At 42.5% G+C, this 16,575-nt stretch overlaps 1 protein-coding gene across 6 annotated transcripts in view; it reads right to left on the bottom strand.

Annotated features, from left to right (window-relative positions):
- The window catches only part of LOC143784440 (neurabin-1-like), a 97,781-nt gene that overhangs the window by 12,276 nt on the left and 68,930 nt on the right, over positions 1–16,575 (bottom strand). For 4 of the 6 annotated variants that reach the window (XM_077272687.1, XM_077272686.1, XM_077272689.1 and 1 more), the window contains exons 11-16: positions 13,179–13,338; positions 11,168–11,319; positions 10,200–10,497; positions 6,759–6,837; positions 4,970–5,041; positions 4,092–4,272 (exon numbers count right to left, since the gene is read on the bottom strand). In XM_077272687.1, coding sequence (XP_077128802.1) covers positions 4,092–4,272; positions 4,970–5,041; positions 6,759–6,837; positions 10,200–10,497; positions 11,168–11,319; positions 13,179–13,338 — 942 coding nt within the window. The remainder of the gene's footprint in view (positions 1–4,091; positions 4,273–4,969; positions 5,042–6,758; positions 6,838–10,199; positions 10,498–11,167; positions 11,320–13,178; positions 13,339–16,575) is intronic. The other 2 variants (XM_077272690.1, XM_077272691.1) reach the window with 1 other exon arrangement.

Here is a 16,575-nt window from a genome sequence, read left to right as displayed (position 1 = left end):
ACCCTTACTTATATATAGGGAGTAGCAAGAGTTCAGCCTGGTGTGCGTTAGGTTTATGCCCCTCTCACAATGTTAGTGGCCCTAGGAATGACCACTTTGGCTTTCTCTCCTTTGAGTAAAAGTGACGGACAGGAAACCGGATAGTATAACGTGGCTACTTAGAAATATCACTGTAAAAGCTCAAGAGTTTTGCAGAAAAAAAAATAAACAGGCAACAATGCATCTTTAGGGTAAATTTGCAGGCAGCAAATTTTGCTGCAACATTTTTGGGGGTTTTCAGAGATACATTTGAGAAGGAAGCTGAAACAGGTGAAGTCTGTTCTTGGACAGAATAGTTGTCCTTGGAAATCGTATACAAATTGTAAGCAAAGCTCCGTTCAAATTAATGACGTTCATTATGCCAGAAACTGAAATCTCTGCGCAGTGACAAAGGCTGGTGCAATCTGTAGAGGAATACAATTCTAGAAAATCAGTGGAGATCCAAGGTCAAAGACCAAATCAACGCGATCTTCTAAACGGTATCTATGAAACCTAATAAGATCGTATTCCATGCGGCACACCGAGTGACAAACGCTGTGTACAAGCGATCACCTACAATGATACAATGATGATTTGAAGCAAAACAAACAAATTGCAGGTCTCTGGTCTAGCAGCCAAGTTCGCAGCCCATGTTTGCCGGAACAGAGACTTGCAAACTGCCTTCTACCTGCGGGGTCCCCGGCACCTCTTCTAATTGGTAGGCCCTTACAATGTCATGGGTGCGTCAACCTGCAACGTAATGATGTCACGTGTGCGTCAACCCGCGCCATAATAATATCATGTGGCATGCTAATCAGAAGAGTCCCCGGGGATGCTGCAGGTAGAAGGAAACTACCAATATAAAAAGTAATCCTTGCTTTTCCAAACCCAGAAAAATCCAAGCTAGGGGACACGTAGAGCCTGAATGTAACGGGTTCACAGGGGTCCAGATTTCTTGAGGTCATCTATTAGAACAGATATCAAAAACTGACTGGCACTTACAAACAGAAAATAAGTAAAAAAAAAATGAAGGTACTTAGTGCAAAAATAGGCCAATTCATGTCAGCCCAACAGCCAGCCACAAGGCGTACCCCTTTGTTGGGACCCTAAACCTAACATGATGTCTCTCCCGGGCTAAAAGCCTACAATTATATGGGCAGGTAGGATCAAGCTCTATAAAAATGCCTTCGGCTGATGGATGGGGTGCGCCTTGTCACTAGCTGTTGGGCTCACATGAATTGGGCAATTTGTGCGCCAAGTCTCTTTATTTTTGAACATGTTTCCTACAGCAGTAATGCAATTCCAATTTCATATATTCAATGTTGACATATTCTAGCGCTTCAGAGTGCAGCTCTAATTTGTTATCTACTCGAACAGGGCATATAAATTGGGGTTAGACCCGGTAGTGTACGTGAGCCGTCTCCTGTAGGGACTTGGCTCTTCAGTCCACAGTGATGGTTGCACACTCCAGGACCGTATCCCAGGGCTGGTATAGCGTTCCCATTGCTGGCTTTATAAAATTGATAATAGAGGAGACGGACTTGAATTATCCGCCAAGATAACAAACATTTAAGTCACAGTTGGGAGAATTGTCTGCTTAGCATGAGGTTTCTCCAATTATTGTTTTCCAGCAATTGACTTGGTTTCAAGTGATACAAATATAAACTGAGATAATTAACAGAGAAGGAAACAAACACCGAGAAATTAGAATTAAATTGCAGCGTGTTACTGAGAAGTCAGTCTGTGTCCGCTCGGCGTGAGGCGCTGTACTGGTAAAATTACACAAGTTTGCAGACAGGAAAGATATAATTATGTATTTCCCTCCTCGCTGAATTGTGAATTTCAACATTCTACAAAGGCAGACATTAAAATTTAAAGTGAACTCATCCAGTATTCATGCAAGGCTCTGCTCATATCTGTGTCTGAGCCTCCACCACAACAGAACCAAAGGGCTTATTACTGGTAAATGGGGTCCCCTGGGGGCTGCGGTTGGATCGGATTGCTGTGACTTAGGAATGGAAGCCACCACATGGCGTCATCACAGCCTAAGAGATAACCATCTAGTGGACTGCAATAATATACTAAAGGTCATAGATGGCTAGTAATTTTGTTCTTTCCATCCCTGCCTTCTAAGCAAGTATCAAATTCTTGGTTTTTTTGTGAGAGGAGTTGTATTTACTTAATCCCCTTAATGGCCGGGCCACAAATACTGTTCATGTTCTGCCCTAAGCTTATTGTATTAATTGCTCAGGTTATTAGTCATTTGGAAACATCTTCATTGCTAGTCGACAAAAAAAGACGACCGAAGTGGTGTTAAACCGTTTCTGTATTCTGCTCATGGTCCCCGGAAGCGAAGGAGCCATCCTGCTCCAGCTAAACTGCAGGAGCCGAAACGTAAGTGCAACATCAAAACTCCGACCCGTATAGCCCGCTGTCAAAGGACAGTGTCAGTTGGGAAAGGGTTATTGACTCCTTTAATGTACCATATAATGAACTGGGGGGAAAAAAACACCTGCAAACAAATGGAAAATCAGGATGTGCACAATTATGGGGTATTTTTCTCTGGTGGGGGCTGTTGCAGTGTATTAAGTTTTTTATGGAAATGAGGAATGTATAGGAACACATGGGGGGGGGATTCTAAATACAGAAAATGCATGTTTTTTCTGAAATAAAAAGCATTTTTTTTTTCATTTTATCAAGTTATATTAAAAATGTTGTCCACGTTTGGCTAGCTTCACGATGCCAATCTGGAATAAGTCCGTCAGAGCTTGCTGACATGTAGGGTGCCCTGCCCCTCTCCGGTACAATCTAAGCTGGTTTACAGCCAAATCACAGATAAACTATACCTGCATACTCAGCAGACTGTCAAATCACGGCCCACCCCCGAGGGGCAGAGGGGAGAAGTACTCTTCACAAATACACCGGATCTAAACTATGGTCAAATCACGGCCCACCCCCGAGGGGCAGAGTTACTCTCTTCATAAATACACCGGATTCAATCTATGGTCAAATCACGGCCCACCCCCGAGGGGCAGAGGGGAGAAGTACTCTTCACAAATACACCGGATCCTAACTATGGTCAAATCACGGCCCACCCCCGAGGGGCAGAGTATTCTCTTCATAAATACACCAGATCCAAACTATGATCAAATCACGGCCCACCCCCAAGGGGCAGGGTGCTCATTAGGAATACACCAGACTCCAACTATGGCTACGCCTGACACAGAGCACAGTTTTGGATACTCCGACTAAGGACCTGTAGCCGATTTGCTCTCCTTACATAGGTTAGCTTATTTAGCGGACAGTTCTGCTTTAAAAGAGGTCTACTGCATTTGCCTGAAATAGCTTCCTGATTTCCAAGCACCGTCCATTAAAAATGTTTTCACAGCCTTCCATGCCTACATGAATATTTAAAGACTCTCCTAGCATAGTTTCACAAGGGACAAGCAGCTGATTCAAACTGGTTCTTCTGATGTGTCCTGAAATCTTTGCTTCTCCTGCAGAACGTAAACCACAAACTGAAAACAAGGGAACTGCACAAGTGGGACGGTACTTGTACATTCAAGAACTGCAGAGAACGTTACACTATTTTTATGCATCAAACCCAGCTCCGTTCGATTCCCTAGCTAGTTGCTTGAGTGTAAGGGAAATGTGTGGATTTTAGAATCGAGCAAACCGATTTGCTGGACCCTTGTTCTGCAGCCACATTACTAGTCCTCGGCTGCCGGATAGGAGCCATGCGAACCGCCTCCTACCTGTTGTGCTTCGTCTGATTAATAGCCTGGTGTGATGTCACGGTTGTGTGGCACGTCGCAATGATGACATCACACCAAGTCTACTAATCAGACGAAGCACTGGGGATGCTGGCAAGGTAGAAGGAGGTCTTAGAGGCTCTGTTCTGGTGGCCATAGGCCATTGATGTGGTATTGTGTATCTTTTGGCTGCACAAAGTTCATAAGCCAAATAGGGCTATGCGTGTGCAACTGACCCCAAACGAGTTCCTAAAAAAACAAAAAGTTCAAGCATCTTAACTTAGATGTTAATGATCATCTAAAGATCCGATCATTCATTACCTTCAGTCGAGCCCTCTCCTGCTCATCAACCGGGTCGGAGCTGGGAAAGGACAAGCTACCACTGTAGGCAGATTCTTTGTGGCTCTCGCCGAACCAAGAAAAGGGCATGCACGTGGGAACCGGGGAATCCGAATCCGACAGGGACAAGTTTCCAGCATCATCCAGCAACTCCCTGGATCCACTGGAAATAAGAGAACAGAATTAGGAAACCTTGACGCATTGTTTCAACTTTAACTATAATTTGACAGCGCACATACATTGCCTTGAACTGATCCCGAATCACAATCTCTACAATGGCTCAAAATATAAAAGCAGTTTTGAACTGTGTTACATTTAAAGGACAACTCCAACCTCAACTAAAGTCTCCTGCAAGCTCCATTAGTGAAATCCATGAATCGGTCTTTCACCATCCTTGCCTTGCCTAAAATCCATGGTGGTGTCTTATAAGTAGCAGACCGGAGACTGAACTGCAGGGAAGTGACTACAGACAATTAGCCTCAGGGAGCAGAGGTGGTTTCTGCAAATTACTAAATACAGAAGATTTCTACAATTATGGAAACGTCAAAGGCATAAGCTATAGAATTTTTAGCAACAGAAAAATATTTCGTTCTGAAACCACTTGCATTCAAAAGTACATAAAAGAAAACGGACTATTATGCTTTGCTTCCATAGCGCTATCATATTCCACAGTGGTGTATAGACATCAGCACTGTCCCCATTGGGGCTCACATTCTAGATTCCCTACCAGTATGTCTTTGGAGTGTGGGAGGAAACCGGAGAACCCTGAGGAAACCACGCAAACACGGGGAGAACATACAAACTCCTTGCAGATGTTGTCCTTGGTGGGATTTGAATCTACTACTTCATATTCTATTTACCGACTATCCAATGATCCCCTTTGATTCTCCCGGTCTAGTTTTTTGCCTTTTCCTCCAGATTTTCTCAGTCCCCTAAAACAAACAAACAACAAAAACAATTACAATGAACCAGTTATAAAACACATTTTGCAACAATTCTTTAAAAGCACTGAAACCAACCAGCGGAGGACAATGTACATAGTTCTTCTGCAGAGACCCATGTACACGCCTGTCGGTAACTACCAGCAACGTCCTGCCGCTGTAAGATTCCAAGCTGCAGCCCCCCCCTAACTACTGGGGCAACTGTCAGTGGTATGGTCACGTTTCAATACTAAGGCTTTAAAACCGTTTTCTCAACCTGCCTTAGGAGCGCACCGCTCCCCCTGCCTTCTGAGTTCCAGACAAAACATTACAGGGATTTAAGCACTTCTTGGTGTCTTTTCCATCTGGAAATCAGTGGCGATTGAAGATCAAAGATTTCAATGTGATTTCTCACTTATATTCATGGCATTAAAAAAAAAAAAAAAAAAAACATTTGACCAGATTTCCCTTTAAATTTTAGTTATTAATTAAAAGGAAATTTCAACTTAGATACATAGAGGCCGGTGTCTAGCAAAAAGTGGCAGGATGCAGGTGATAACTGCACCCATCAGTCGGAGAATGTGAAGTGATGGCAGAGCCAGTTGTGGACCATTTTTAATATATATATATATATATATATATATATATATATATATATATATATATATATATATATATATATATATATATATATATATATATATATATATATATGTGTGTATGTATGTATGTATGTGTATATATATATATATATATATATATATATATATATATATATATATATATATATATATATATATATATACACACACACATACATACATACATATATATACATATATTTTTTTTAAAGGGAATCCATCACCCCCTGGGACGCATATAACCTATGAATATATGACCTATGAATATGGGCATACAGGTGATAGAAATGTTACACTAGTCCTACCTGTATGCCTCATATTAATGCTCTTGTTGTGGAGATGTTATATTCTATCCAGGCTCCGGGGCGTGCAGTGCATGGAAGAAATCACTGCCCTCTGTCCTCATTACAATACTGCCACCTCCCATGCGCGTCCGTTATGGCCCCAGAATCCTGCACCCTGCACTTCCTCCACAATACGCACCTCTTCCTCCCTTCTACAGGCACTGCACTCCGGGATCTTCTGTGCAGTCACTGTGACCTCTAGTGTGCGCACCAATAAGGTGCTCTCCCCAGTTCCTCCCTGCATAGTCATCACAAAGTACACATGGTTCCTAGTGATGACTATGCAAGGAGGAAGTTGGGAGAGCACATTATCGTCACGCACGGCAGAGGTCACAGTCACTTGCTGGCGCCTGCACAGAAGATCCCTGAATGCAGTGCCCATAGAAGGGAGAATGAAGTATGGATTTTTTTAGGGAGTTCAGGGCGCAGGCCATTGCTAACATGCATGGGAGGGGGGTAGTATTATAATGAGGAGAGAAGGCTGGGGATTTCTTCCACGCACTGCACGCTCCGGAGCCTGGAAGAAATCATTAACATAAAGACAGAATATAACATTTCTCAGCAACAAGACCATTAATATGAGACATACAGGTAGGACCAGTGTAACATTTCTATTACCTGTATGCCCATATTAATAAGTCATATACGTACAGGGAGGGTGACAGACTCCCTTTAAACAATGCAGAAAAAAAAACCGCAACAAACTACCAAAAGACAGGAATAGAAAGTGTTGATGACTCATACCCAAAATCAGGGAATCTTCTTTTGTGCTTTGCTGTGTTTTCACTGGATTCTGCAGCTTTCTCATCACTCTTCCTGTCATCTATGAGGCAAAATACAAGTCACAAACATTTTGTTAGGAAATATAAAACCAATACTACCTATAGCACAGAGCAAATATAAGGTGTATTTTCTGTGCGATCCATCAGGTAAAAGCATGAATATAGCATTATGAAATGGATCATGTTCTTCCAGAGGAGAGAAGGAAGAAGATATTTAATAATCTTATGAAAAGAGCGAATCATTCATCTTTATATACAAAAGCGACCTCATTCAGACGTCCATTTTTCACAGATATATCACGTACTCCTTACAGTCTATTGGGTGGGTCACATGCCCATTTTTAGTGGCCACAAAATAAAATTCCTTCAGCACGTGGATGCCGTTTTTAAGATTGTAATGGGTGGGAGAAGCTCTGCAATTTTCTTTTTCTGTTTTGCATACAAGAAAATCACTGATCGTAAGAACAAACGTTGATGAAAAGAAGTCTGGTTTTTCATACACGAGAGAAAAACGGACATGTAAAGAAGCCTTCTACATGGTACGTATTGGGACAAATTTCGCAGTTTTCTTCGTTTTCTCCTCTGGAATTTAAGGTTATAAAACCCCGATCTGCTGTAGTTAGATGTAATAAGTGGGTGGGGTGTAAAAAAACAAAAAAATGGGTAACAGTTAGCAGGGATCACATTAAAGGGAATCTGTCACGCCTCTCTGACCTTTCCCGGCGCCTACGCACTGCAGTACTTTGCTCAGCCCTCAACAGGACAGATAAAGCACACCTGCGCCGGAGCCGCGGCATGAAGACAAGAAGAGGACGTCATCGTAAGAAGATGGGACACCCCGGACCGGACCGCGACGCCCATCGGACCAGACCGCAGCGGGACCGCCCCTGGGTGAGTATAATCTAACCTCTTTTTCTCATCTTTCAGGATATATCGGGGGCTTATCTACAGCATTACAGAATGCTGTAGATAAGCCCCTGATGTCGGTGGCCGCAGCTCATCTTTGAATTTTGGGGTGACAGGTTCCCTTTAATGCAAATCAGAATGCTCACTCATTCAGCAAATATGGTAATATCACATGTAATCAACCTCAAACAGCTAAATAATATGAAAAAAAAAACATTAGTAGATAAAAGACCTTTAGATCAGCTCCTCCCAAGGCTCAGATCACACGGTGTTGGAGCCCAAAGCTTGCTGTACACACTGAGAAATGGGGACTGGCTGTTTTTTCAGCCTCCATTAGGCTGGTCAGTATACTTTACTTTTTTTTTTTTTTTTGCAGCATAGTAAAGTTTGCCAATACAGAAATGGACAATATGAGTGGCACTGCTCTCATCCAGTCAGTTATTACTTTTGCACCTGGCATCCTCAGCCCGACCTCCTTGGCACTCTTGCACTTACTAGACCTTGTGAAGTCATGACGTACAGTGGGGAAAAAAAGTATTTAGTCAGCCACCAATTGTGCAAGTTCTCCCACTTAAAAAGATGAGAGGTCTGTAATTGACATCATAGGTAGACCACAACTACGAGTCAAAATGACAAAACAAAATCCAGAAAATCACCTTGTCTGATTTGGCAAGATTTATTTAGCAAATTATGGTGTAAAATAAGTATTTGGTCATTAACAAAAGTTCATCTCACTATTTTGTTATATATCCTTTGTTGGCAATGACAGAGGTCAAACGTTTTCTGTAAGTCTTCACAAGGTTGCCACACACTGTTGTTGGTATGTTGGCCCATTTCTCCATGCAGATCTCCTCTAGAGCAGTGATGTTTTGGGCCTGTCTCTGGGCAACACGGACTTTCAACTCCCTCCAAAGGTTTTCTATAGGGTTGAGATCTGGAGACTGGCTAGGCCACTCCAGGACCTTCATATGCTTCTTATGAAGCCACTCCTTCGCTGCCCTGGCGATATGCTTGGGATCATTATTATGCTGAAAGACTCATCCATGTTTCATCTTCAATGCCCTTGCTGATGGAAGGAGGTTTGCACTCAAAATCTCACGATACATGGCCCCATTCATTCTTTAATGTACACGGATCAGTCGTCCTGGTCCCTTTGCAGAGAAACAGTCCCAAATCATGATGTTGCCACCCCCATGCTTCACAGTAGGTATGGTGTTTTTTGGATGCAACTCGGCATTCTATCTCCTCCAAACATGACGAGTTTTGTTTCTACCAAACAGTTCTACTTTGGTTTCATCAGACCATATGACATTCTCCCAATACTCTTCTGGATAATGCAAATGCTCTCTAACAAACATCAGACGGGCCAGGACATGTACTGACTTAAGCAGGGGGACACGTTTGGACTGCAGGATCTGAGTCCCTGGCGGCGTAGTGTGTTACTGATGGTAGCCTTTGTGACGTGGTTCCAGCTCTCTGCAGGTCATTCACTAGGTCTCCCCGTGTGGTTCTGGGATTTTTGCTCACCGTTCTTGTGATCATTCTGACCCCACGGGGTGGGATTTTGCGTGGAGCCCCAGATCGAGGGAGATTATCAGTGGTCTTGTATGTCTTCCATTTTCTTATTATTGCTCCCACAGTTGATTTCATCACACCAAGCTGGTTGGCTATTGCAGATTCAGTCTTCCCAGCCTGGTACAGGGCTACAATTTTGTTTCTGATGTCCTTCGACAGCTCTTTGGTCTTCACCATAGTGGAGTTTGGAGTGTGACTGTTTGAGGTCGTGGACAGGTGACTTTTATACTGATAAGTTAAAACAGGTGCCATTACTACAGGAAATGAATGGAGGACAGAGGAGCCTCTTAAAGAAGAAGTTACAGGTCTGTGAGCCAGAAATCTTGCATGTTTTTAGGTGGCTAAATACTTATTTTCCACCATAATTTGCAAAACAAATCTTGCCAAATCAGACAAGGTGATTTTCTGGATTTGTTTTCTCTACCCATGATGTCAATTACAGGCCTCTCTCATCTTTTTAAAGTGGGAGAACTTGCACAGTTGGTGGCTGACTAAATACTTTTTTACCCCACTGTAAGTCGCGGATTGACATCACGATGTCGCGAGGCCCAGTTAGCGTCAAAGGCGCCCATGATGCCATGCAATGGAGTGAACATCGGCTGCAATGGAGGACAAGCCTCGAGACTTGAGCGGTGCAGCGTGAATCAAAGACGTCCATCTCCAAGATCCTATCCCAATATGTAGTAAGAGTAATAATATTAGCAAATATCTCCAATTAGAAATGTAGTATAGGACTTCTGATAACTTATGTCGCCTACCCAATGTGCAGGCCATTGCAGTAGCTTAGGTATTCATGGTTACAACCACTAGCTGTCACTATACACTGGCATGTAAAAATTTGGGCAATTATAATTTTGATATAGTTACCATGTGAAACCCAGGTCTGTTGTACACACATAGCGGACCTTCTGCCTGAGCTTACCTTTGGAGACTTTTCCTTTGCCTTTAGATTCTCTCAGCTTGGTATTCCTGTTAGCTAGCCCTTCCCCAGTGGGAGACTGACTGGAGGTTAGAATGGTTTCAGTGTTAGTCCTGTGGGCCGGGGAGGAGGAAGTGGAAATGGAAGGGTTTGACTCCAGGAGACTACCTAAACTTTCTGCCGCTTGGGACTTTTCAATCCTTTGATCTTCATCTTGAGACCCGAGCTGGTCCTCTGAGTCGTCTGTTTTCTCACAAGGGCTTACAGTTTCGGGTGGTAGGGTTTCCTCTACTTCATCCTCCTGTACGGTGTTATTAGGACACATTAGTGGGATACATTTCCTAAATTGGTTGAACTTTCAAAAGTTTAAAACTATTGCAGTATAAAACAAAACCAATTATGTAAAGATCAGAAAATGTTCAGATCTGGTGTCGGAGCTCAGATTTTCTAATGCAGTGGTTCCATATCCCTCATTTTTCATCACATTGCCACAAATGGAAATGATAAAATCCTAGCCACCACTTAAGGAACCATAGGGGTTCACATCTTACTAAATTATGATGGAGCCACTTGGGAGCCGTGTAGTGAGCATACAGTGTTCTCTCCCCAGGAGCGGCCATAGGTGGTCAGAATTTCATCCTCTACAGGGCTTGTCCAGCCACGCAAAAAGTTGTTTCAATGCAAGTGAATAAACTTACCAAGTTGATTGTGAGCGCCCATATGCTCCGTACACCACTCATGGCTCCAGCCTGATGAGCAGCTTTTTAAGTGATCGGTGGGGGTCTCAGACCACCAGCACCGATCTGCTGCACATTAGGTAGTACCTATGGTATGCATTGGTGAAATAGGCAATGTGTTTCATCGGATTCATCATAAATATCCTACTAATAAACAGCCGATGTTATGCAACCAGAGGAGCCTAAAACGGCTATTAAACAGGCAGAGAAGACATCTGATTCTTATAGTCTCACCTCCGACTGCAGTTTTAGTTCCTTGACAACTTTTTGTTCCTTTATTTTGTTCCTTGACGGTCGCTGGCGTTTCACTTGAAGAGCAAGCTGTGCTTTGGCTTTGTGGGCGCTGGTGTCCAAACGTTGGATGTCTCCCACACATGCATCAAAATCTAAAATAAAGTGGCATTCACAGATTGTCAGGATGTCGCTGCATCTATCGACTCTTCACTAAAGGAAATTAAGAACGTTAAACTTCATGATGCCGCGCTAACAAGAGTATCTGTCTGCAGACTAAACGGTCTGGTCTACGGCATCTCTAAGAGGAGGATGGCACCTACTGAAAAGCTGCGCGTGTACGGAACTGGCTGATTGGGAAGGGACAGCCACATTACTTCACCGAAGATGTCATTTACACTGCAAAATTACCTGGAATCCGAAAAACAAGAAAATTGCACAAGACGATGCGCTGCTGAGAACGATAATATTTTGTGCAAACCAAAAGATCATTTCATCTGACAAGCTATTAATCATGTTATTGATCGGCAATAATTTAACTCGTGCTCATCACATTGCATACACAAACCCTGAGGAAGTGTTTCCTTCTCCCATCCTGGTGATTATGCCACCTCCAAATACCAGAAGACCGTGATGGCTGCTAGGTTTTAGCAGACCCAGTCATCTCTGCAGCCAGGAAGCTGACTGTACGTACTCTGGCTGTGGTGGGGAGGTGGGGGAGCGGTATCGGCGGAGCAGCGGGTCACAGGAGGCAGGAGACAGTGGCTGCAGCTAACTCCTGTGCCCGCTGCTAAAGAGAAATTAATGTTCACTTCATTCCATGCCCATGGGAGTGAAGAGTAGCGAATATTCATTATTCTTTAATAGCGGACAAGCTATTAGCCTCAGCAGCCGGTTTCCTGTGGCTGCCGGGCTTTCTTGTGTGCCTGCTACTTAAGGGAATGAATATTCACCGCTCTCTACTCCGATAGGCGTGGAATGCTGTGAATATTCATTCCCTTTAGTAGCAGCCCATGGCAACGCCTAGCAGCTTCAGGAAGTGGCAGCTGCAGCCAACACTGTGCCCGCTATTAAAGAGTAATGAATATTCACTGCTCTCCATGCACATAGTCCCGGCGTGGGGTGCAGTGAGTATTCCGGAAGCTCTCCTTGGCTTGTAAACAGCGCATGATGTCACTGCCATGCACTGCTTAAAAGCGCAACTAAGCTGCTGTCATTGAAACAGGAAGCTGCGAGGAAGTGCAGGGAAGGCAAGTATAATGGTTTATGCTTTTTTGTAATGTTTTTCTGAGGGGGCCATGAACACCAGCATAGGGACGAGGGGGCCATGCACACCAACATAGGAATAAACAATTATATATACATACACACACACTCACATGCGTGCGTGCGTGCGTGTAATTTTTGTATTAAAATTTTGAAATGACTCACACGCCCATTGTGATCTTATAGGGGGTACAACGCGTAAAAAAGTAAATAAGGAATGAAGTTAAATTAAGTAAGGAATGAAGAAGCAGGGGGGAAAAAAAGGAATGCGTAAAATGACTGGTTAAACTCACATCTAGAAGCACTGAGTTTAGAAAACTTGGGCTGATTCTTGAAAAATATTGTGCCACTAGTCTGGCATAAAAAGCTTTGAAAAAAGTCATATAATGTTGGCACAAGTGGCAGCCGTTCTAGAATTATGCAACATTTGGCGCTCTCACAACATTTTCACCCAGATCTTATAAAGTAAGCAGAGCAGGAGCGGGACGGAGCATGGCGACCATCTAGAGTTGGATTTGTGGGGTGGTGCACCCCAAGGTGCATGCTGCTCCCAATTCACGAAAAGGCTTTCACCCCTTCATGACTCAAGAGTGTCCGATTCCAGTACAACAATGCCATTCTAGATTAATTGGGCCCTTTATATTTAGGGCGACGCTATGCTTGATAAATTCATAGAAATTCAATGTTTCACTATTGAAAATCCAATTAAGTTTATTTTTTTATTTTTATTTATTTATTTTACAATTACCCGATATGGAAGACTCCAGGAGGGTAGAGGCATCTGATCCAGGCACCTCGGCAGGAGCCGTCTCAGTTTGAAGCGTGGATTCCTCATTTTTGTGTTCATCGTTCGGGATCACCTGGAGCTTTTGGTCATATGCACAGAGTTTATTCTCAAGACCTGTAATCTAAAAATGGAAGCAGATGTTATTTTACATAGATCCTATAGACACGATTCACATACATATACAGTTATGTGAAAAAGTGTTTGCCCTCTTCCCTATCTTCTATTCTTTCGCATGTTTGTCACATTTAAATGTTTCAGATCATCAAACAAATTTAGATATTAGACAAAGATAACACAAGATGCAGTTTTTAAATGAAGGTTCTTATTATTAAAGGGAATCTGTCACCACATTTTAGGCTTATCAGCTACAAATATCATTGGATTGAGGGTCAGCTATGCATTTCCCAACTACTTTTGAAACCCCCTGACTCCCCATGTATCACCCAAAAATACCTTTTTTATTTCACCCGTGCTGTATGTTAATGAGTTGGGTCCGGACCGACTGGCGTTGTCTTTGGTCCTTCACTCCACCCCCTCCTTGCAGTACACAATATTTCTCACAAATTTTGTAGTTCGCAGCCATATTTCACACGTGCACATTGCAATGTTCTCTTGCGCGTGCGCAGTATGCTTTGCCCAACTGTGGGCATAACCGGAAATAAGTAGGGCACATGCGCACTACTACTCTCCAGCTTTGCCCGCAGTTGGGCAAAGCATACTGCGCACGCGCAAGAGAACATTGCAATGCGGGATCAGTGACCTGTCAGCAGTCCGCATTATGAATACCTAATCAGAGCACCACATGAAGACCCCCACAGGCTGCCCCGAAATACGAGCAGATCATTAACTCAAAACTGAAAATAAAAAATAAACAACAACCACAAGGCTGATTTCATCACCAGGTATCACTGTAATCAGTATAACAGCGCTGACCTGACACTGTCTGTAGGTTACTGTGCACCATCCTGCTGACAGGTTTACTTTTAAATAGGACCTGCCTGACAAAGTGGGGTAGACCAAAAGGTCCTCAGAAGCTAGACATCATGCCGCAATCGAAAGAAATTCTGGAACAAATGAGAAACAAAGAAATTGAGATCTATGAGCCTGTAAAATGTTACAAATCCATTTCCAGCGAACCACAGTGAGAGACCGTATCCACGAATGGAGAAAATATGGAACAGTGGTGAACCTTCCTGGGAGTGGCCAGCTGACAAAAATTACCCAAAGAGCGAAGTGACGACTCATCCAAGAGGACATAAAAGACTCCACAACAACATCCAAAGACCTGCAGGCCTCCTTGCCGCCTCAGTTTAGGTCAGTGTTCATGACTCCAGCATAAGAAAGACTAGGAAAAAATGGCCTGCATGGCAGAGTTCAAAGATGAAAACCACTGCTGAGCAATAAGAACATAAAGGTTTGTATCAGTTTTACCACAATACATCTTGACTTTTGGGAGAATACTCTATGGACTGACAAGACAAAAGTTGAACTTTGTGGAAGGTGTATTTCCCATTACATCTGGTGTGGAAGTAACACAGCATTTCAGAAAAGGAACATCATACCAACAGTAAACTATGGTGGTGTTAGTGTGACTGTCTGGGGCTGTTTTGCTGCTACAGGACCTGGAAGACTTGCTGTAGTAAATGGAACCATAAATTCTGCTGTTTACCAAAAAATCCTGAAGGAGAATGTCTGGCCATCAGTTTGTGACCTCAAGCTGAAGTGCACTTGGGTTATGCAGAAGGACAATGATCCAAAACACACCAGCAAGTCCACCTCTGAATGGCATAAGAAAAACAAAATTAAGACTTTGGAGTGGCCTAGTCAAAGTCCTGACCTTCATTTGATGGAGATGCTGTGGAATGACCTTAAAAAGGTGGTTCATGCTCGGGAACCCTCCAATGTGGCTGAATTACAACAATTCTGCAAAGATGAGTGGCCAGAATTCCTCCAGAGCATTGTAGAAGACTCATCGCCAGATATCGCAAACGCTTGATTGCAGTTGTTGCTGCTAAGGGCGGCCCAACCAGTTAGTAGGTTTAGGGGGCAATCAGTTTTACACAGGACCCTGTAGGTGTGGATTTCTTTTTCCCTTAATCATAAAGACCTCAATGTAAAAACTGCATTTTGTCTTAATTTGCGTTATCTTTGTCTAATATTTACATTTGTTTGAGGATCTGAAACATTTAAGTGTGACAAATGCGCAAAAGAATAGGAAATCGGAAATCAAGGGGTGTGTGTGTGTGTGTGTGTGTGTGTGTGTGTGTGTGTGTGTGTGTGTGTGTGTGTGTGTGTGTCTACATAGGAATGATGTATACTCATGAGAACATTCCTCAGCGTCTTATAAAACACGACATTCAGTCAGACACTTTAATAACTGCACAAATTCATTCTTACCCATTAGATCATTAGATCGTACGCAATTACGTCTATTTTAAGACCGCCGGCAACGATTTGAGAGTTTTTAAATATGTTTGGAAAGTATCATAATCATCTTGGGAAGAAGTTTTAAGTTTAACATTTGCCGCCTACACAACTGCTGTACACGGCCAATTCCGAATTCTTAAACACATTTTCGAACATGGCACAGCAAAATAGAATGATAGTTTGCTCCTAACAAAGTGTAGCATTATTCATTTTTTCCCGCACCGCACACATTTCTTTATTTTCCATCTGACTCAAAATCCAATATTGTTATTTTTGGGGGTATAAAAGTATTGTAGGAGTGATACTTTTATTGGCTAATCCTGATGAAGGAGACCATGTGCTCCAAAAGCTTGCAAATATAAAATATTTCTGGTTAGCAATTAAAGGGATCACTCCTAGAAAAATTTTATCTTTTTTTTTGGCATACATTTTTTTTTCCATGTAAAAAATAATATTGGTGTCCGACGGAGCTTGCTCAATGCAAAACAATAGGAAATAAAAACTTTTTTTTTCCATAATAAATAGAATAAATAAAAAACATTTTTAATATGTTCACCAATTAATAAGCAGCAGGCACAGGAGGTAAAATGTGCAGTTACTTGCAGCTCACTTAAAGAATCACATTTTGATATTGCATAAATGTATCTAAAATGAGAAATTAATAGGTTAAAATAAAAAAATAAATTCCTACTATTTGGCTACTTTTGTTCCCGTCTGCCCCTACAGTTATGCTGCCTGCAGTCTTGTACTTCTTGCTAAGCGAACGTACACTAGTATGACTGCAGGATCAGACTATACAAGGTTTGTTCGCTCGTACTAAGCAGTCTGCATAGGAGCTATAGAAATAAAATAATTGGAATAATTAGTTTTTTTTAATGAAGCCTTAATACAGAGTGGTTTCATAATCTTCTGGGTCAAAAACACATTGCTC

Source organism: Ranitomeya variabilis, chromosome 7 (genome assembly GCF_051348905.1).
Source record: "Ranitomeya variabilis isolate aRanVar5 chromosome 7, aRanVar5.hap1, whole genome shotgun sequence".
Taxonomy (NCBI): domain Eukaryota; kingdom Metazoa; phylum Chordata; class Amphibia; order Anura; family Dendrobatidae; genus Ranitomeya; species Ranitomeya variabilis.
Note: the sequence above shows the minus strand (reverse complement) of the source record. Positions and strands in the feature narration are given on the sequence as shown.